The 20668-nt window shown below is 51.6% G+C and overlaps 1 protein-coding gene across 1 annotated transcript; it reads left to right on the forward strand.

The window, feature by feature from the left end:
- The first annotated feature begins 16913 nt into the window (after window positions 1-16913).
- Window positions 16914-20164, forward strand: LOC135460395 (zinc finger protein 586-like). The gene is made up of 3 exons (XM_064737212.1): window positions 16914-17042; window positions 19012-19093; window positions 19279-20164. Exons 2-3 carry the CDS (start codon window positions 19039-19041, stop codon window positions 19947-19949), a joined length of 726 nt encoding a protein of 241 aa, XP_064593282.1. The 5' UTR covers window positions 16914-17042; window positions 19012-19038; the 3' UTR covers window positions 19950-20164.
- Window positions 20165-20668: the final 504 nt, after the last annotated feature.

Raw genomic sequence — 20668 nt, forward strand, 5'->3', positions numbered from 1 at the left:
TAGGACAAGAGTTATCAATAGGTAGGGTAACCAATTTATCTGCACGTTCATTTCCTTCTCCTAAACCTTCAGACCATTTATGGCTCCTGATATGAATCACAGAATACGCTGCATTTCTCTCCCGTAGAGCTTTCCTTAATTGTACCAACAACTCATACAATCGTTTATTATTCACTTCCTTAATTGCTGCTTCATCTATTCGTTTAGCTACTCCTGCAACATACATAGAGTCTGTAACCACATTTAAAGGTCCCTGTAAGTTGGATACTGCCCATACTACTGCCAACAATTCCAAAGTTTGTAAACTATCCGCAGGGTCTGCTGTGAGGAGTTGATGTTTCCATTGTCCTTTTTCTTGCCAAGTGACAGCAGCACGCCTTGATTTCTTTCCTGCATCGGTAAAGGCTGTAATAGCTCCTTCTATAGGGCATTCTTCTCTCAAGGGTCGAGTAATCCAGTTCCATTCTGTCATCCATTGCAAAACTCTAGGCACTAATTTGCTGGTATCTACTTTTGCAGACGATGTCAATAATGCTTCCTGTAAATCCTTTGAATTAATCAGGTACCAGTCCAAGGTTTCTTTTTCCATAGGCAGTCTAATGGTAGCAGGTTCTCTACCGTCCACTTCAAGAATTCTGAGACGCCCCTTTTTAATTAATGCAGCCAATTGTTCAATTTTTGAACATATTCTTTTCTTATGCTGTAATGGTGGAGACAACCATTCCAACACCCGTATCTCCCCCGTTTTCTTTTGTTGTTGAGAGAGAGCACCAAGCAGGTGGCAAGGGCTATTCCAGATAGTAAGGTCAATAGGGTGGTCAAGTTGTCGACGAGACACGTACCCCTGTTGTACACAGTCACTGATTTGCTGCAAGGCAAGACGATGCTCATTTGTCAGGCATACAGGAGTAGTAGGGTCAACACCCTTTAACAAAGGCCGTAGGGCTTCTAACAAATGATTCGGTATTCCCACAATAGGTTTTAGCCACTGTAAGTCCCCCAGCAACTTCTGTGCATCATGTAGAGTTTTAATGTCCAGTTGTAATTCCAATTTTTGAGGTATCACTATTTGATCCATTAAAGTCCATCCCAAATATTTCCAGGGCTTTGTAGTTTGCCATGATTTGTATTTCCCCTGTAAAGTCTGCATCAATAACTTGAAGCAAAACAAATAATCCCAACATAGTTGTAGAAGAGCGTCCTAATAATAATGCTCCACATGTTTGTCCATTTAATATAAGAGGACCCTTTACTCCAGTTGGTATTTTCTCAGGCCGATTCGTCATTAGTGTGACGTCTACTGCTGCTGATAAGTCCAAACCGAGGCTCCCTGTTGTTGCGGGTTGCAGACAGGAGGTGGCAGCAATGTTGCGGCAGCTGGTGCTGGTGTCTCCGGTGTCACGGCGGCAACTTGTATCTGGGCGCGGCCCCCGTGAAGCGCGCTCTGCTGATGGTTTCCCGACCGCCGTCTACAAGCTGTGGTATTGTGGGAGCTGGATCGGCAGTGTTGACACCATATACCAGTTGCTCTGCAGGCTCGGCGTGTGTGTCCCTCATTGCCGCACCGGTAACACTTGATAAATGGCTTTGAACCTCCTTGCGTGAATGAGCCGCTTCGGAGAGGAGCAAGGGCAGCTAACACCTGATTCTGAGTAGACTCTGCCTGCTTTTGTAACCCCAATCCTAATTCCTTTATAGCATCTACTAGGAATGCCTGCGAAGCAGTTGGTACTAATGCCATTCGCTCTAATGCTTCCTCAATGGTCCAATTTGCTCCTAAAGTAGCTAACACTCTTTGAGTTGCTGGATTACTATTTTGCAAGGCACACTGCTTCAATAGCGCCCCCTTAAGATAATCTGCCACACCGGCCCGATCTATAGCAGTAGCTACCCTATCGATAAAATTTCCAAATGATTCTTCTCTACCTTGCTTAATACCCATATAAGCTGGTAACCCTCCTGGCTCTTTAACAATATCTATTGCCGTTCGCACCAATCGCATAGCCTCTCTAAGTTTATCCGGTCCTGATATCATCTGTGCCTCTGTACGCAAGTATGCCCCTAAGCCCATGAGCTCATCCACTGTTACCCCATGCAATGGGTCTCCCTGAGCCCGTTGTACAGCAACTGCATCATTTACTAACGCTTGCCAATGTGCATTAAACAATAATTGTTGATGCTGAGTAAATATTAAACGCACTATTCCTCTTAAATCATTTGGGCATAAAATCTGAGTGTTAAAGAGATAATCTAACATTTGCTTAACAGGTTCACTTTTTACACCAAACTGACTAACCGTAGAACGTAGCTGAGCTAACAACTTCCAATCTAAGGGAGAATATGCTGCCACATTATGCATTAAGTTCCCCTATGCATCATATTGTGGTGTATATGTAACCGGACATGCAAGACTAGAAGCAATTTCTACGGCTTCACCGTCTCCCATTTGCATCGCCTCTTTTGCCATAGCAGACCAAGCCTCCCTCCTTTGTTTAGCCATTTCCCCCCATAGATCACGGTGTGCCTCTGGGATGGGAGCTGGCTCTTTGGAGGTGCTATGCTGCTGGCATTTTAGTGCAGGCACCGAGTTTTCACATGGGGGAAGCGGTAAAGCAGAGGCTGGCTCGCGCGGGGGAAGCGACCCCCCTGCTGGAGCTGACAGTGAAGCCGGAGCCGGCTCGCGCACAGCTGGAGCCGGCTCGCGCGGGGAAAACGACCCCCCTGCTGGAGCTGTCAGTGAAGCCGGAGCCGGCTCGCGCGGGGGAAGGGCCCCCCCGCCTCCCGCCGGAGCTGTAACCGGAGCTTGCCCAGGCAGAGCTGGCACGCGCGGGGGAGAGGATCCCCCCCCCGCCGGAGCTGAAACCGGAGCCGGCCTGCCCGGGGGTAGCGGCGGAGGCAAAGCTGGAGGCAGAGGTGAAGCTGGCTTGCTCCTACCCCCACCATCCGATTCGCCTAAAGCCGGCGGTGGAGGCAAAGCTGGTTTGCTCTTACCTCCCCCATCCGACTCGCCTTCCCCCTCAGACAAGGGAGGCGCAGACGGTTCCGCAATATCTATAGGCATGTCCTCAACACCACTGTGCTGGGGATTTTTAGGCATAAGTATTTTAGTTACAGAAGGTGCTAAAGGGTCATCCTCACGACCATATCCTATATTCCTCTTATGAGCTTCTGTAGCCCTTTCTGCTGCCTTTCTCTCAGAGACCTGCTGAAGCAACGTATTATACACCACCCGCCATAATTTCCCAAATTTTTTAGCTGATTTATCCCCATCTAACATTGAGTCCATTAACATTTCCCCAAATTTTTCCACTCTGACAGCTCATGAACTGTGTGCGGGTTACTAAACATACCTATAGAATGACCATAAGCTAATAACCCCGGTAATTCCTTTTTTATATCTTTTACCCCTCGCCTTTCTAAATATGAGGAGAATAAATCGTATGCCGCTTGCCTATCCATACCTATTAATCAGTGCGCACTTTTTGCAGCTTCCAGGCTCTGGCGGCACGTAGATGGCTTGAGTCACGGATGTGATCCTCAAGGGTGCTTTTTATAAATAATCCGGCACCGTCCCAGCTGCAGGGACCCCCACCCAACTTCCCGACCGTGGCGAGTTCCCTTTTTCTTTGTAATACGAGAAAAAAGGACAGGGGTTCAACGTTGCCGCATCGTTGCCCGCAGCGGTGCTCACAGCGTTGTTGCCCACATTCTCCACCATTTGTCGAAGGAAGGAGACCAGGACACCAGTTGATCATCACAGGCCCAATTTTTATTGATCAGCACGGCGGGTTAAATACAGTTCGTAATTAACTTCATGCATATTGCAAAAGTTGAGCTCAGGATTGGTTAGTTACATATCAGCAGTTACACCTACTTTTACATTCCTATGGTCCTACTTTTGATACTTTCTACATATTCTTAGGAGATATTCAGGACTAATCTCTACTCCCTCTCCTCATGTTGCAGCAAGGCCACTGATTGCTAACTGCTGACATCTCCTTTCAGCTTGCTGACTGCTGATTTCTCAGCTTAACCAGCGGCAATATGTCAGCATGGCCTTTCTCAGCTAACCAACTATTAATAAATCCTTCCACAGTGGAAGAAAGTAATCTTTATAGTAGTGGCAGCATTAGTAAGTTTAATATTCTTACCTTGCCTACTCCCATGTTTAATTAGGATTATATAATCTACAATTCAGGTTAGTACACAGGTTTCAGAAACAACTGCTCAAGCCAAAACCAAAACAATGATGATTGAAAGTCAAGAAGGAGAACATAAAACAGCTAAAAGAGTTTAGGACGGGTATCAGAAGTTATGAAAGTTTTATGTCCAAGAAACAGAAATTACAAATTGATGTGGGCTTAAACCCGATAAAAAAGAAAGAGGGGGGATATTGTGAGGAATGAAATCCTGGAGATGAGAGCTCTTTTTCAGAGTTGCTGTAAATGAAGTTGATAAGGTCTTAATTGAATGTTAGAGTTCTAGGACTTGCCATCAGTTGCCGTTGTTAAATGTTGCTATTTTACCCTGTATTTGCATCCCTCCTCATCATAGTCTGTATTTGTACCCCGTGTTAGTCTGTTGTTAAACCAGGAAGGTTAGAATTCTAAGACTTGCCTTTAGTTGTCGCTGCTAGATGTTACTATTTTACCTTGTATTTGTATCTCTCCCGGTCATACTCTGTATTTGTTCCCCTTTCCGTCTCACCCCGGATTTGTATCCATTCCCGTGGGGAACCACTTCCCTGCTCCCAGGAGGACTTGCACCCGGACTGAATTCAAATGAGAGGCTGTGGGAACTCTATGAACCCTCTCAAAACAACAAACCAACACATAAACTTTGACTTTAACCCACCAGAACCACATTAAGTCACCCACTCTTGACCACAGCCGGATCCTGTCCTGTCACCATACCTTGGAGAGTACCCAGCTTAGGGGATACCCTTGGACTACGAACCAATGTTTGCCTTCCCAAGGACTCTCATGAGGATGGAAGCCCCCGCTTTGCCAAGAGACAAGGCTGTTTTCCTTCTCCTCAGCGTCGTCTCGTCCCGTGGGAGTAGTGGCGGTGTGGGCGACCCCTCGGGTTCCCCAACCAGAGCTGTCTTTAAGAAACGGCTTTTTTAAAGGAGCTGGTCTCCTGGTCCTATTTAAAACATTGGAGTCTTTTTGCCATCTTTTTTATCATCTTTTGCAATGAAAGGGTCAAGGGAGGTACTTTGGGGTCCCTGGAGACATTTTTGGGGCACATTTGGGGCCATTTTGGGTCGGGGAGGGAATTCAGAGAGAACTTGAGGGTCTGGAGGACACTTGCAGGAGCCGCGGCACTTGGAGGGGCACTCAGGGATTCCGAGGGACAGTTCGGGGTCCGGAGCAGCACTTGGGGGTCCAGGTGGGCCCTTGGAGGTCAGGGAGGGGAATTTGGGGCCCTTCGGGGTCCGGGCGGGCCCTTGGGGGGCTCTGACGGGGCTCTCGAGGCGCGGGGTGTGATGGGAGTTATAAGCCACGGTCTAATACGGTTAAAGGGGCCGCGGAGCCTCAGGGGAGTTCGAGGCGCAGCTGCAATGCCTCTCGGTGGAAGCACGGGGAATGACGGGAGATGAAGTCCCGGCTGGAACAACACTGGACATGCGCTGCGGAGCATGATGGGAGCCGTAGTCCCAGAAGTGGCTCCAACGCTTTGTTTGGTAGTCCGGGAAGGCTCTTGAGGGAGACTCCTGCGTCCGAGCCGCGAGTTGAGATCCTCGGGGAAATGTAAGCGGTTCGAGAGAACTTGCGGGGAGTTCGAGGACCTCTAACAAGGCTCTTTAGGGTGCGGGGCACGGCAGGAGTTTTAGGCGCGGAACTGTGTTCTGAGGGGCTCTGGGGCCGCGGGGGAGGAGAGGAGATGAACTCCCAGACGTGGCTGTACCGGGCATCTGGGGGGTTGGGAGCACTCAGGGGATCCGGGGACGCTTTTGGGGGATCCCGAATGGGTGCTGAGGGAGCACTGGGGGATACTGGAGGGTCTGGCGTACACTTCAGGCAAAAAGGGGTGGTGGATCCCGGATGTTCTGTGGAGCGCGGAGCATGACGGGCGTTGTAGTCCCGGCTGCAATAGGGCTGAATCGGGCCGCGGGGCATGACGGGAGTTGTGGCTACCGTAGGCACCGTCCCCGAGTCTCCGATCTCTGGCGCTGATTGACTTCGAGTGATGACGGGCGGGAGTCTCGGCAAATGGGATGTGGCAAAGGCGGGAACAGCCCATTCAACCTCTCCAGTCCCTCCCAGTACAGACCAGTTCATCCCCAGTATAGCTCAGTTCATCCCAAGTAGAACCCAGTTCAACCCCAGTGCCCCTCCACTTCCTCCCAGTAGAGCCCCGTCCCTCCCAGTATACCTGAGTTTATTCCCAGTCCCTTCCAGTTCCCTCCAGTGTCATCCACAGGATGCCCCAATGTCCCCAGTCTTCTCCGCAATGTTCCCAGTGTCCCCAGTATGTCCCAGTCCTCCCCAGTGTCACTCCCAGTCCTCCCCAGTGTTTCCAAGGACAGTTTCATCTCTCACGGTGGCCGTGGCACCCAAACCCAGCAGTGGGGTCAGTGCAGTGCCCATGGCCACAGCCCCTTGCAGGGGCCCAGTGCAGCTTGGGCTGATGATCCACCCTCACAGCTGGCCCAGGGCAGCTCTGCAGTGCCTTTGGTGGCACCTGGGGCTGGCACACACCTGAGCAGGGTGTCTGTTTGCAGTAGGGAAACTCAGCAGTTTGACATTGCTGCAAAAAGTACAAAAAGGGAAAACCCCTCTCAGGCTGGGTGCAGCCAGCTCTGCAAGCACAGCAGGGCCCAGGGCAGTGAGGACAGACAGGATGGGGCTGGGCAATGTGGAGCAAGGTTGTCCACACTGGGTCAGAGCTCCAGGCACAGCTTCTGTGAGCAGGCCAGAGCTGCTGAGGAGAGACCCTGGGTCAATATCAATCACAGAATGCTGCAATTACCTCTGCTCTAAGGAGAAATTTAATAAAATACACCCTTTAAAATAGGAATGTATATTTTATTACTGCTTTTTGAAATCTTTCTCCGTAATTGGACTAGGAAAACTTTAATGACCCTCTCAGGGCTTTGCTGTTGTTTACATCAGACTCAGTCCTTAAGAGTGTTTTGAAAAAACTTCTCAAGAACTCAAAGGTAAATTTAGACTCCAAATTTTCTTGATGTTTTAATGGGTCCCACTGAGGGACACGACTGCCTGCCTCTGCCTGCCCACACAAAGGCTCCTGCTGGGGAATGTGCTGCACCACAGCCCTGCCCTGGCAGGGAAATTCCTTTCTGTTTGGGTCCTGTCTGGCTCTTCCTATCTGCCCTCTGCATTAATTCTTTCTTTCTCTGGCTGTTCTCTGTTATGCCAAAAGGATCCAGCATCTCTGAAACCTCCCTTCAGTCCCTCCCAGGGCTCCTCTTCTGTCCTCAATCTCCACTCCACTGAGCACAGAGCTGCTTTGTGCCTGTACACGAATTTGCTGTTTCAGAGGGTGTCATTTATTCAGGCCAGAGCTCTACTGAGGGATAACTCCCAACCTCACATGGACATGTCATTCCACCATCGTGTTGCTTCTATACAGTCACTAAATGTGAATTACAATTTATCCATTTCCATAAAACCCACCCCAAGTTCCCAGATTCATTCCTTGTTTTCTCTGTCCCTGCACCCTTGAGCCAGATGTCTTCTTCTTCTCTTCCAACCATCCTTGCTGGGAAAGCATCCCCTGCATGCCTTGTTCCTGTGCTGAAAGTTCACAGGCAGGGTAAAAATGGAATGAACCCTTGTGGTATCAGTCCCAGGCTTTGTGTGGGCAGGCAGAGGCAGACAGGAGGCAGAGCTGTCAGCAAAGGAAGGGCCCAGCCAGGTGGGGCAGCCAGGGGATGCCGACAGCCTGCAGGGACAGAGGCGCAGGGCAGGGACACCGTGGGACAGCCTGGGCTGCAAAGGGCACAGGGATGGGCAGCAGCTGCAAGACAGCCCTGCCAGAGCCAACTTGGGCAGCACTTTGGCCATGGCTGCTGGGCCTGAGGCAGGAGCAGGAGACAAGTGACCCTTGCAGGGCTGGGGCCTCATTGCCTCCTTGTCCCTGCTCAGCAGCCTGGCAGGGGCCGCCCCATGCTCCTGCCCCTGGCATTGCACATCCCCACATGCCAGTGCCCATCCCGGGAAGAGCCCTGAGCAAGGAGGGAGGGACAGGATCTGCCTGGCCAGGGGCTGGAGCTGAGGCCTTGGCCCTTTGCATTCCTCAAACCCAGCCAGCTTTGCTCAGCACCAGAGACACCTTTGTCTTGTTTGTCCCCAGCCGTCATCACTGCCTCCAGTGTTCTGCTCTAACTGGAACCTGGGCACACTTTTCCAGTCGTGTCTCTCAGTGGGACCCATTAAAACTTCAAGAAAATTTGGAGTCTAAATTTAACTTTGTGTTCTTGAGAAGTTTTTTCAAAACACTCTCAAGGACTGAGTCTGATGTAAACAACAGCAAAGCCCTGAGAGGGTCATTAAAGTTTTCCTAGTCCAATTATGGAGAAAGATTTCAAAGAGCAGTAATAAAATATACATTCCTGTTTTAAAGGTGTATTTTATTAAATTTCTCCTTAGAGCAGAGGTAATTGCAGCATTCTGTGATTGATATTGACCCAGGGTCTCTCCTCAGCAGCTCTGGCCTGCTCACAGAAGCTGTGCCTGGAGCTCTGACCCAGTGTGGACAACCTTGCTCCACATTGCCCAGCCCCATCCTGTCTGTCCTCACTGCCCTGGGCCCTGCTGTGCTTGCAGAGCTGGCTGCACCCAGCCTGAGAGGGGTTTTCCCTTTTTGTACTTTTTGCAGCAATGTCAAACTGCTGAGTTTCCCTACTGCAAACAGACACCCTGCTCAGGTGTGTGCCAGCCCCAGGTGCCACCAAAGGCACTGCAGAGCTGCCCTGGGCCAGCTGTGAGGGTGGATCATCAGCCCAAGCTGCACTGGGCCCCTGCAAGGGGCTGTGGCCATGGGCACTGCACTGACCCCACTGCTGGGTTTGGCTGCCACGGCTACCGTGAGAGATGAAACTGTCCTTGGAAACACTGGGGAGGACTGGGACATACTGGGGAACACTGGGAACGCTGTGGGAGACACTGGGACATACTGGGAGTGACACTGGGGAAACTGGGACATACTGGGGAACACTGGGAACGCTGTGGGAGACACTGGGACATACTGGGAGTGACACTGGGGCAAACTGGAGACTCTGGGGCCATTGCGGAGAAGACTGGGGACATTGGGGCATCCTGTGGATGACACTGGAGGGAACTGAAAGGGACTGGGAATAAACTCAGGGTTATTGGGAGGGACGGGGCTGTACTGGGAGGGAGTGGAGGGGCACTGGGGTTGAAGTGGGTTCTACTTGGGATGAACTGAGCTGTGCTGGGGTTGTACTGCTCTGTACTGGCGTTGTACTGGTCTGTAATCGGGATGAACTGGTCTGTACTGGGAGGGACTGGAGAGGTTGAATGGGCTGTTCCCGCCTTTGCCACATCCCATTTGCCCAGACTCCCTCCCCGTCATCACTCGAAGTCAATCAGCGCCAGAGATCGGAGACTCGGGGACGGTGCCTACGGTAGCCACAACTCCCGTCATGCCCCGCGGCCCGATTCAGCCCTATTGCAGCCGGGACTACAACGCCCGTCATGCTCCGCGCTCCACAGAAAATCCGGGATCTGCCCCCCCCATATGTCCCTTAAGTGTCCCCCAGACCCTCCAGTATCCCCCAGTGCTCCCTCAGCGCCCATTCGGGATTCCCCAAAAGCGTCCCCGGATCCCCTGAGTGCTCCCGACCCCCCAGATTCCCGGTACAGCCACGTCTGGGAGTTCATCTCCTCTCCTCCCCCGCGGCCCCAGAGCCCCTCAGAACACAGTCCTGCGCCTAAAACTCCTGCCGTGCCCCGCACCCTAAAGAGCCTTGTTAGAGGTCCTCGAACTCCCCGCAAGTTCTCTCGAACCGCTTACGTTTCCCCGAGGATCTCAACTCGCGGCTCGGACGCAGGAGTCTCCCCCAAGAGCCTTCCCGGACTACCAAACAAAGCGTTGGAGCCACTTCCGGGACTACGGCTCCCATCATGCTCCGCAGCGCATGTCCAGTGTTGTTCCAGCCGGGACTTCATCTCCCGTCCTGCCCCGCGCTTCCACCGAGAGGCATTGCAGCTGCGTCTCGAACTCCCGTGATGCTCCGCGGCCCCGTTTAACCGTATTAGACCGTCGCCTACAACTCCCTGCAACCCTCGCGCCCCAGAGATCCCAGTCAGAGCCCCCCAAGGGCCCGCCCGGACCCCGAAGGGCCCCAAATTCCCCTCCCTGACCTCGAAGGGCCCCCCCCGGACCCCCAAGTGAACTATCTCTCAGAATCCCTGAGTGCCCCTCCAAGTGCCCACCTGGCTCCTGCAAGTGTCCTCCAGACCATCAAGTTTTCTCTGAATTCCCTCCCAGGCCCAGAACTGCCCCAAATGTGCCTCAGAAATGTCTCCATGGACCCCAAAGTGGCCTTTTTTACCCTGTCTGTGAAAATGATAAAAAAGATGACAAAAGGATTTAAAATAGGACTAATTAGTATAAAGGAGAAATCAAGAGCCACACTGGACAGTGAATTAATGAAGAGAATCGTGTTACTTAGAACCAATGACCAATACATTTTTTGCTTGCTAAAATGGTATGGGTTTTTTAATATAAATATTCAAATTTGGTAATACAAATATAGAATAATAATACTATAAATAAGAAAAGTAATTATAATTTTTAAATTCAGTTAATTTTCTTTTAAGGGGAGATGAATAATTATTTTTATGTTTTGCAATGTCAGTCTGTAAGAGACGGTCCGAAGATCCCTCATCTGCCTCACAGCTGCCGTCAAGGACGGAGATTAAAGCCCTCCCCAAGGACTGAGACTGAGACCCCTCAAATTCTGACCCAGGGGTGCTGGCCTGACTGGAGCGGGATGTCTGCCATGGGAAGCAGGAGGTTTCCCATAGGAACCGGTCCTGAAACAACGGGCCCTGCTCCCTCCTGGCACTGGTTTGTGCTGTTCAGAACTGGACTGTCTGTGCCTGTACCCAATGGATTTATTCTCCACTGTTCCCTCCATGTGCCGTCCTGCTCCCCTCCCAGTGGTAGATTATAAAAGAGCCCTGAGTTAACCAAAGACTTTGAGACTCTCCCCGACATGACCAGACTTAACTATTGGCTGGACCACAAGGATCCCTCTGTTGGCAGCTATTCCCCCCTCCTTTTCTCTGTCTCTCTATCCTTTATCCCCATTCTAATCCTTCTGCTTCATCTGCTGTGGGCACTCAATAAAAGGTGCATTTGTTTTGGTTAATACTGAAAGTCCCCTGCTGTGTGTCTTTGCACCCTGAGATCAGTGAAATGAACCATTGTGATCCCCCTTGCACCAGGGGATGGTGACCTGGCCTGATGGGGTTGCTGCCCACAGCATGTGAACGTGATCTTCTTGGTGGCGACTGCACTGGTTCATCTACTCTTGCTTTCTGGTCTCCCTATGCCAGAATTACCTATGGCACCTGCTTTTCTTATATTCCGGTTCTCTGCAGTTCCCTCAATAGTCAGGCCTTTGTAAGTTCACTCTTGGAATAGGGGATCATCACCTCCCCATCATAGTGAGTGCATTTGAATGCACTTGAATGCATTTGGCTGCATTCCAAATATGGTCCCTGTTTTTGATTTACTGTGGAATCTCTGTTTGTATTTTCTACCTCTATTGAGGCTGGGATTGATGGTACTTGAGATGATATTTGGCGTTCAGATTCAGGTGGGTTTTTGTTTCTTGTCAGTGACACAGCCTCACAACCCTGAGTTCTGCAGGCACAAAATGGCTTCCTGTCTCTTGTTACAAGACCTGGATGGTAGCAAGGAGACCATGGTGATACTGGGGATCCAAGGAGACCGTGGTGATACTGGGGATCCAAGGAGACCGTGGTGACACCATGGACACTCAGGGAACCATGGGCATTGTGACACAGCAGGGCTTCATGGAACCAAGGAGTCAATTGGGACTCTACCAAACCTCAAGGAACCAAGGGCCCATTGTGACACTGGAGAACTTCAGGGAACCAAGAGTCTCTTGTGACACAGGGGGTACTCATGAAACCATGGAGACCATTTTGAAACTTCAAGGCCTGATGGAACCAAAGAGTCATTCTGGCACTTCTGAGCCTTGGAACCAAAGGGACCACAGTGACACAGTGGGGCTCTGTGGAACCAAGGGGCCATGGTGACATTGCGGAGTGTCACTGAACCAACTGTCCATGGTGTCACTGCAGGGCCTGATGGAATCATGGGCACCATTGTGACACTACAGGGTGTCATGGAAGCAAAGGGCCATTGTCACACTCTGGGGCCTCTTGGGATCCAAGGGCAGTTGTGATACCATGGAAATTATGGCAACTGTGGAACAACGAAACCAAGGAGACCATTGTGACCCTACAGGACCCCATGGAACTAAGGATTCATGGAACAGTACAGGACACATGGAACCCAGGGGCCATTGTGAAGCTGTAGGACGAAAAGAGCCCATTGTGACACTGTGGGCCCCCAGGGATCCAGAGGTCCATTTTGACATTGCAGGGCCCCATGGAATCCTGGAGACCACTGTGAAACTTTGAGGCCTTGTTGAATTAAGTGGCCCTGCAGGGCCTGATGGAACCAATGAGATCTCATAAAGCCAAGGGTCCATTGTGACCCTGTGGTACCAAGGTGTCGTGGGTTGACCCAGGCCAAATGCCAGCCATCCATGTGGGCTGCTCACTCACTCCCCTCTGCAGCTGGACAAAGAGAATTTAATAAAGGGTTCATGGGTTGGGATAAGGACTGGGCAAGATCAGTCATCAAATACTGTCCTGGGAAAAACAGGCTTAGCTTAGAGATATGAAATTCAGTTATTACTAACAAAGTCAGAGCAGGAAAAGGGGAAATAAAATATGCCCCTCACCTCCCTCCTTCCACCTCTGCCTCCCACCCCAGCAGTGCAGGGAGACAGGGAATGGGGTTATGGTCAGTTCATCACCCATGGCTTCTGCCCCAGCTCAGGGAGAGGAGTGGTTCCCCTGCTGCACTGTGGGTCCCTCCCAAGGGAGACAGTTCTCCAGGAGCTTCTCCCATGTGAGTCCATTTCAGGGGCAGCAGCCCTCTGCAAACTGCTGCAGTGTGAGTCCATGCCAGGGACAACAGTCCTTCCCAAACTGCTGCAGCATGGCTCACTCTTCCAGGAGTGCATTCCTGCAGGGACAGGCTGTTGCAGCCTGGGAGCAGGGCCCCTCTCTCCATGGCTCTCCTGCAGGGTGCCTGGGTCTCCAGGGCCTGGAGCACCTCCTGCCCCTCCTTCTGCACTGACCTAGATGTCTGCAGAGTTGTTCTTCTCACACGTTCTCCCTCTGCTCTCCTCTGACTGGAGTTTAAACTGCACCACAATCTCTATTTTGATTTCTTTTTAAATCTGGTATCACAGAGGCATTGCCACCATTTGTAACTGGCCCAGCCTTTGCCAGCAGAAGGTCCATCTTTGAAGCCACCAGGAATTGGCTGTGCCAGACACGGTGGAAGCTTCCAGCAGCTTCTCACAGGAGCCATCCCTGTGCCCCCCTGTGAAATACAAAGCTGTGTTTTGTGTCAGGTACATACAGGCAACGTGGTATTTGTGATTTTAATTTGTGTGGAAACCGACCATGGGACAGGTATAAAGATGAATTCTAATAATTACTGAGGAAAGCAAAGCTTAGAAGAAGGCTTTTGTGTTGGGAATTTAGCTGCTAAGGACTGGAAAATACAAAACTGCGGCTAATTCCAAGTCCTGCACCTGCACAGATAACAGTGTCCTTGGCCTAGCTGTGGTATAATAACAAACAGTGAAAGAGACATGAGAAAAGAGAGTGTAACCCCTAAGGAATGAGGATGAGTTAATGTTATAGTTTAACCAATAGATTGCTTGGCTTACAGAATATTCATAAGCTTATTATTTGCTGTATAAGTGTTTGATACTTTCTTCAATAAATTGGACCAGAAAGACCTGAGGGACCGGGACCGGGACCGGACCGGACCTGAAGGGCCTGTGATGAACAAACTGGTGTCCTGGTCCCCTTCCTTCGACACTTTTGAACTTACTTTTGTTCGTAATTATCCTTGATATATCTTAAAGTGATATAGGAGCATTTGAATTAACGCTTTTAGGATATTGCTTTTTGACAAGAACTTTCTGCTTGTCGATAAGCCTTAAAGAGTTTTGCAATAATAATAACCTTTTGAAGTGTAATTTGAGAATTCTGCTTGTAGTAAGGATCTTTGAAACTATAGCTTTAGAATATATAAAAGGAAACATGCTTATCTCACACCTTAACAAAACTGTGAAAAGCAGCATGAGAAAGGAAGATGAACATCAACTTAAGGGTTTATGGTTTCGACCAAGGGTAGCTGGACATCACTGTTATGAGATTTATAGTCCTTGCAATTAAAAGATGGACCCACATCTGGAATCTGGACCACACCATCTGGGAGATTTCTTCCTTCTTTCGGAAACCGAACCACCACCATCTGGGGATACTCCTTTCTGGGATACATCCTGAGAAAAATTAATTCACAACAGGTATAGAATTGGGATGTAAAAATTGGGAATAGAAACTGCTGATGAGTAAAAATTGGGAATAGAAACTGCTGAGAAAGCTGATGAGTACCCCTATAAATACCTGTAAGCCTCAACTATCGGTGTGCAGTTGGAGGGTGTCATGGTTTGAGCCTGGCACAGAGCCAGTGCCCCCATGAAAATGCCCTCACCCTGGTGTCTGCTGTGAGATGTGACCAGGAATAAGCAAAACAGGCTCCAGCTTAAACATAAAGAACACTTTATTACCTAAACTACAGGAAAATAGGGAAAAACTATAAGGAAAAGAGAAAAAAAAAATTGAAAACCTTACAAAAAAACCACTTTCCTCCTCCCCACTACCTGAATTTCCCAATCCGATACATTCTCCCAAATCACCAACTGCCCAGTCTGGCACCACACTTTAGTATACTCAAACTTCAGTTCATGAAGAGGAGAGGAGTCCTTCTTGTTCCATAGGCTTCCCCTGGAAACACGCTGAAACCTCTGTGCTTCCAATGTCACTCGGCACCGCCCGGAAAGTCCTTTTGCCGCTTGTGACATCTTCCTTCCATGCCCAGTGCTCTCACCACCGTGCATGGACCAGAGCTGCTTTTAGGGTTGTCTTTTAAGGATGCCTTGTCTCACTCCAAAAAGGCACAGTCTCTGCTTTGGGACATCTGTCCCCCCCATATTTTTCCAACCCCCTGGGGCCGAGGGGTCCCCACGATGAACCCTCCTGGTTCTGAGGCCCTGCCTCCCCCTAAGTGCAGTCTCTGTGTCACAGGAACAAACTGAGTCCATGGCCACAAGAAAAGTCCAGCCAAAAGGCCACTCCAAGCATCTCTCTCTTCACTCAGCCAGTCTTCTCTACGTCCTTCGGGCCAGGTCTTTGTTTCATCTTATCTCTTATCTCCCTTCTTAGTCAGCTCCGAGGAGGATCAGCATTCTTGCAAGGCCCCAATCATGAAAGAAAGGGGTTAAAAATTTCAGTCTCTGCCTGTCTCAGAACGACGATACTCCCACACGCGCTGCTGCTGCGGCCGGCCGGGCTGCACCCTTCTCCCCCCTTTCTCCTCCTGGGCCGGCTGCTATCACATTCCGTCTCGCCGACTCTCCCTCTCTCTCCCTCCTGGGGGGGGGAAATGTCTGCCCGATGTCTCTTGGGGCTGCTCCTCCACCCTTCCATCCTTGAGGGCCTTCTCACCCCCCATCTCTGTCCAGGCCCCAGGCCTACCGCATGGCTGCCCCTCCCCCGCCCAGCAGCAGCGGCTGGACAGGGGAGGGAGATCTGACCTCTTCTCCTCGACGTCCCAAGAGAACCTCCCAGGGCCAGAGCTCTGCTTTTTAACCCCTGTGTATTCTCGGAGGTGTGTCCAAACTGCACTGGTCACACAAGGTGCCAATATCAAACTGCGAGCATCCATTGGTTTGACCACAGCCTCCCAGAATTCCCACTTCTTCCTGGTCAAACCACCACATAGGGAAAACTTCCCCTGCCGTACCCAACGCTGTATTGCTCATGCTTTACCATATTAATGAATAAATTGATTGCTGCTTGAATATTGGCCTAGTCAAGCTTCTCATTTATAACACAGTGCTCAGCGGCTGCTTGAGAAGTCTCTGTACCTCATGCCCTGGGAATGCTTGGGAGGGGCTGGAGGGGTTGTCCCTGTCCCTGTCACCCCAGGCCATTCCCAGGGGGTCTCCATCATTCTCACCCCAGGGAATGCCTGGGGGGTCTCCCTCCCTCTCACCCCTGTGCCAGGGGGTGCTCGGGGCAGTGTCTGTCCCTCTCAGCCCAGGGGATGCTCAGGGGTCTCTGTCCCTTCACCCTGGGGGATGCTCGGGGGGTCTCCATCCCTCTGGCCTCAGGCAATGCCTGTGCAGGGTTGGGGACCAGAGGCTCTGTGTCCCTCTCACCCCTGAGGGTGCTCGGGCTGGGGGGGCTCTCTGACCTTCTCACACCTGAGTGAAGGTGCAAATGAGACCATGGGAACGCAACCTGCAGATCTGCTCGAACTTGGATTGTACTGAACAAGAAATGGAAAGGAGTGAGGGAGAGAAATAAATCAGAAATGTTCTCAGAGAGAAAGAAATATGAAAAGGCTCCAGCCCCAACTCCGCAGCTCTCGGGGACACCCGCAGGGCGCAGCGCCTTTCACAATTCCAGCCAAGCAGAGGAGGTGCTAACCAAGTTCCAGCCAACCAGAGCTTTTCTCGCCGATGACTCACCGGTTGCCAGGCGGGCCCGCAGAGCCCAGCGGGCCCGGAGCGGAATTTGGGGCTCGGGCCGGGGGACGGATCCGCCCCGGGGGGGTCCCCGAGCCCCCTGCCCAGCCCTGGGGCCGATCGGGGGCTCCCCCACCCAGCAGCCGGTGCTGCGGGGCCGCGGGGCAGAGCGGTGGGAAAGGGGGGTCCGGGCTGGGAGCGGAGGAAATGCGGGAGGAAGAGGAGGGAGAGGAGGAGCAGCAGCGGGAGCGGGAGAATCGCGGCGCTCGCAGCGCCCGCACGCCGAGCCTGCAGCACCTCCTGCCCCGGGAGCATCGCCCCCAGCCCCGAGCCGCAGGGGAGGGCGGAGGCCGAGCTCGCCTCGGCTCCAGCCAGGGGTCTCCGGGAGGATTTTTTGGAGAGTGTTCGGAGCCAGCAGATCCCGGACTCCAGCCCCGGATATCTCCGGGCTCCCTAAGAGGAGCTTTTTCGGGGGCAGAGGAGCTGCGATCGCCCCTCGAGAGGGTCCTGGGGGGGTCCACGTGGGGATGGCCCGGTACCGACGGGGTGGGACATTGGTTTTGGGGATCCCTGTGAGAGCTGGGGCTGTGGAACGGGGGACCCCCGGGGCGGGGAGAGGGGAAGGGGCGATACCGGAGCTGGGGGACCCCCGGCAGCCCGGAGATGAGGCGGGGACGGGACCCCCTTACCCTGACAGGGGCGTGTCCTGGGGTGACTTTATGATGCTCGTACCCCATCGATCTGTTTAGCCCAGAAATGAGTTCTACACCTTTAATGCTGGTTCTGAGAGCGAAGGGGAGGAGGAAGAGCAGTAGTTTGTTTTCATACGCTGCACTCACTCCTCCACATTCCGGGTCCTGGACTGTTGTGATGCCTTAAGGAGCTGGAACAGAGGCCACATGGAGTTAAGAGGAATAAAGTTGATTTTTATTGAAGTGCCTTTAAAGGCCACACCCTGGCAGCAGAGGAGCCATAGCTGTGGCTCTGCCTGGATGGCTCAAAGATGGGAGCAGAAGAGGGCTTGGTCATGAGATCTCACATTTAAACAAGTTTTAGTCCATTTGTATATAGAAGTTAACTGCTCAATTAATAGTTTCAAATTATGAAGTTACATCTTCCTTGCTTGCATGCCTGCTGTCCTCTTTTCACATTGTTTATGCTTTGGGCCTGAAGTTTTAAGAGATTGTCCTTGAGTCTCCAGCTAGAACAGGATTGTTGTGTCTTCACCACCCTGTGAAAAGATCCCAGTAACACTTAATATAAAACTAAAAGCTGCACATCAAAACAGAATGCAAAAATTTAAAACCTAAGTTATCAGTTGTCTGCAGTTGGACAGACAGCAGGACAGAGCTCTCCTTTGCTTTTAGTTAGTTTTAGCTCGCTGAGGCAGAGGAGTTCCTCCAACTGTGGTTTTTCTTTTTCTTTGGAGCTGTTTAAACCTGCTCTGGACTGAACACCCAGAACACCACTGGCAGCTCACACCTGTGGCCCACCAGGCTGAGCCTGGGCCGCGGCAGTTCCAGTGCTGGAGGGGCCGTTAACAGACTGATAAGAGACTGATAAGAGACTGAGTGAGCCGAGCTACAGCCCACGGAGGGACTTTCTGAGGTTGTCATCTCTTTTGGAGCGGCAAGAGGTTTTATTTTTTAATATTGTTCATTTTTTTGTGCTGGTGAATGCTTTGCCTGTTAAATAAACAGGTTTTTTCCCCTTTTCTCCATGGAAATATTTTCTCGATCTGGTTGGAGGAGGGGCCGCTTGAATCTGCTTTCTAGAGGAAACCTCTTTTGGAGATTTTCTCCCAAATTTTCCCTAAACCAGGACAGGGTGGTGGGAAGAGGGAAGAGCCCCTAGTGACAGGACTGGGGTGAGGCTGGAGAAGGGGACCCCAAAACCCCCCAGCATCCCTAAGCAGGACCGTGGAGAGGGGAGATCCCCAGTGCCCATGGGATCTCCAACAGCCCTGAGACAGGGGACCACCAGAACCCCAGAGACTAGAAATGGGAAAATCCTGGTGGCTTTTTTTGATTCACTCTTGATTTTTGAAGGATTTTATGGACACCAGATGACTTCTAGTGATGGACTTGGGTGGGAGGAATCCCCAACCCAAGGCATTCGCACCTTGTTTTTCCCCAAACCAGGATTTCCCATTCCCAAACCTTGGCAATATGGAGGAGGAGAAGGCTTGGAGGAAGAGGAAGATGCCCTGGGACACCCAGGCAGGTGAGGAGGAAGTCAGTGCCCCTTTCCCCTCTCTCCTGCTCCATCCCCCAGCCCAGCACAGCCCCCGGCTGCAGGACAACCCTGCTGCCAACCCCGTCCTGGTGGGGATGCACTGGGGGGATCTCCTTCCCTTTTTGGGTGGCACAGAGGCAAATCCCATCCTCTCCTTGTCCTTCCTGCCCCAGAGAAGGAGCTGAGGATGGAGACCAGGGAGGACAAATCCCCACAGCAGAACCTCATGGAAGAGGCTGTTTTGAGTGACTCCACAGTGCAGGAACCCAATGGGGAGGAAAAGCCCCGGCAATCCCGCACAAGGAGGGGCTGCAAACCCAGCCCAGGGTGCTCTGAGGAGGAAAGACCCACCCTGAACCAGGAAGGTGGACAGAGCTTCAGCCAGAGCTCAGAGCTGGTGGCCCATGAGCAGCTTCATGCCAGCAAGAGGCCCTATGAGTGCTTGGAGTGTGGGAAGAGCTTCAGGAAGAGGTTCAACCTGATCTGCCACCAGAGGATCCACACTGGGGAACGGCCGTATGAGTGCTTGGAATGTGGGATGAACTTCAGCCACAGGTCTGACCTGGTTGTCCACCAGAGGTTCCACACTGGGGAGAGGCCCTACGAGTGTCCCAAGTGTCAGAAGAGGTTTCACACCAGCACCCACCTCCTTGTACATGAGCGCATTCACACCGAGGAGAGGCCCTTCTTCTGCCCCAACTGTGGGATGGGCTTCAGGCACAAATCCACCCTTGTCACTCACCGGTGCATCCACACCGGGGAGAGGCCCTACGAGTGTCCCCAGTGTGGGAAGAGCTTCTCAGACCGCTCGTTCTTTACCCGACACCAACGGAGGCACCAGTAAGGGCAGCCCTGTGAGTGCCCCAGCTGCAAGGGGAGCTTCATGCACTGCTCCAGCTTCATCCCTCATGGGAGGACCCATGTTGGTCAGAGCCCTGGCGATCCACATTCCTGGTGATCTGCATTGGGAAGGCGGCTGGATATTCTTTTGTTTTGACCCTAATTTTCTTTGGATTCATCTTCATCCCTTTAAAACAGAGAAAATTGGGTAAAACTCAATAAATTCATCAATGGCATCTAAAGCCTCACTTTTTACTTGTGTTTCAGGGCAATCTGGGATTCAGGGAGATAATTGGGAGAATTTGGGGGTATTTGATGTACTTGTTTCCCTTTCTTGGCACTGAAAGAGACAAGAGGGTTTAATCTGTCATCTCAATGCCACTGAAAACTACTCAATCCCACCCCAAAATTCCTGGATTCCACAGCTCTCTGGTGTGGAATGGGGTTGGAAGGGGATTGAGCAAAGTGACCTTCAAATCAGGAGGCTTGACATGGGCATTAGGTGGGGCAGGATGGGTGGGATGGGGTTTGGGAGGTGCGAAATGGGGGAAATATGGCTTGGGAAGGGGGTTATGATGTCCACGAGGGGTGGGATGGGTTGGGGTTGGGACTGGGGAGGTGGGCTGGGGTCTGGAATGAGACTGCCAAAGTTTGGGAATGATGAAGGGAGGGGGAGCCCATTACTGAATGAGTTCTTGAATAATCCACATTCCTGAAGAGATT

The sequence above is a fragment of the Zonotrichia leucophrys genome, unplaced genomic scaffold, assembly GCF_028769735.1.
Source record: "Zonotrichia leucophrys gambelii isolate GWCS_2022_RI unplaced genomic scaffold, RI_Zleu_2.0 Scaffold_38_522144, whole genome shotgun sequence".
NCBI lineage: Eukaryota > Metazoa > Chordata > Aves > Passeriformes > Passerellidae > Zonotrichia > Zonotrichia leucophrys.

What these genes read in the sequence shown, in the direction of transcription:
- LOC135460395 (XM_064737212.1), top strand. Translation starts at nt 19,039, where the DNA reads ATGGAGGAGGAGAAGGCTTGGAGGAAGAGGAAGATGCCCTGGGACACC. An exon ending in GCCCTGGGACACCCAGGCAG is followed by an intron (nt 19,094 to 19,278) that starts GTGAGGAGGAAG and finishes TTCCTGCCCCAG; the next exon opens with AGAAGGAGCTGAGGATGGAG.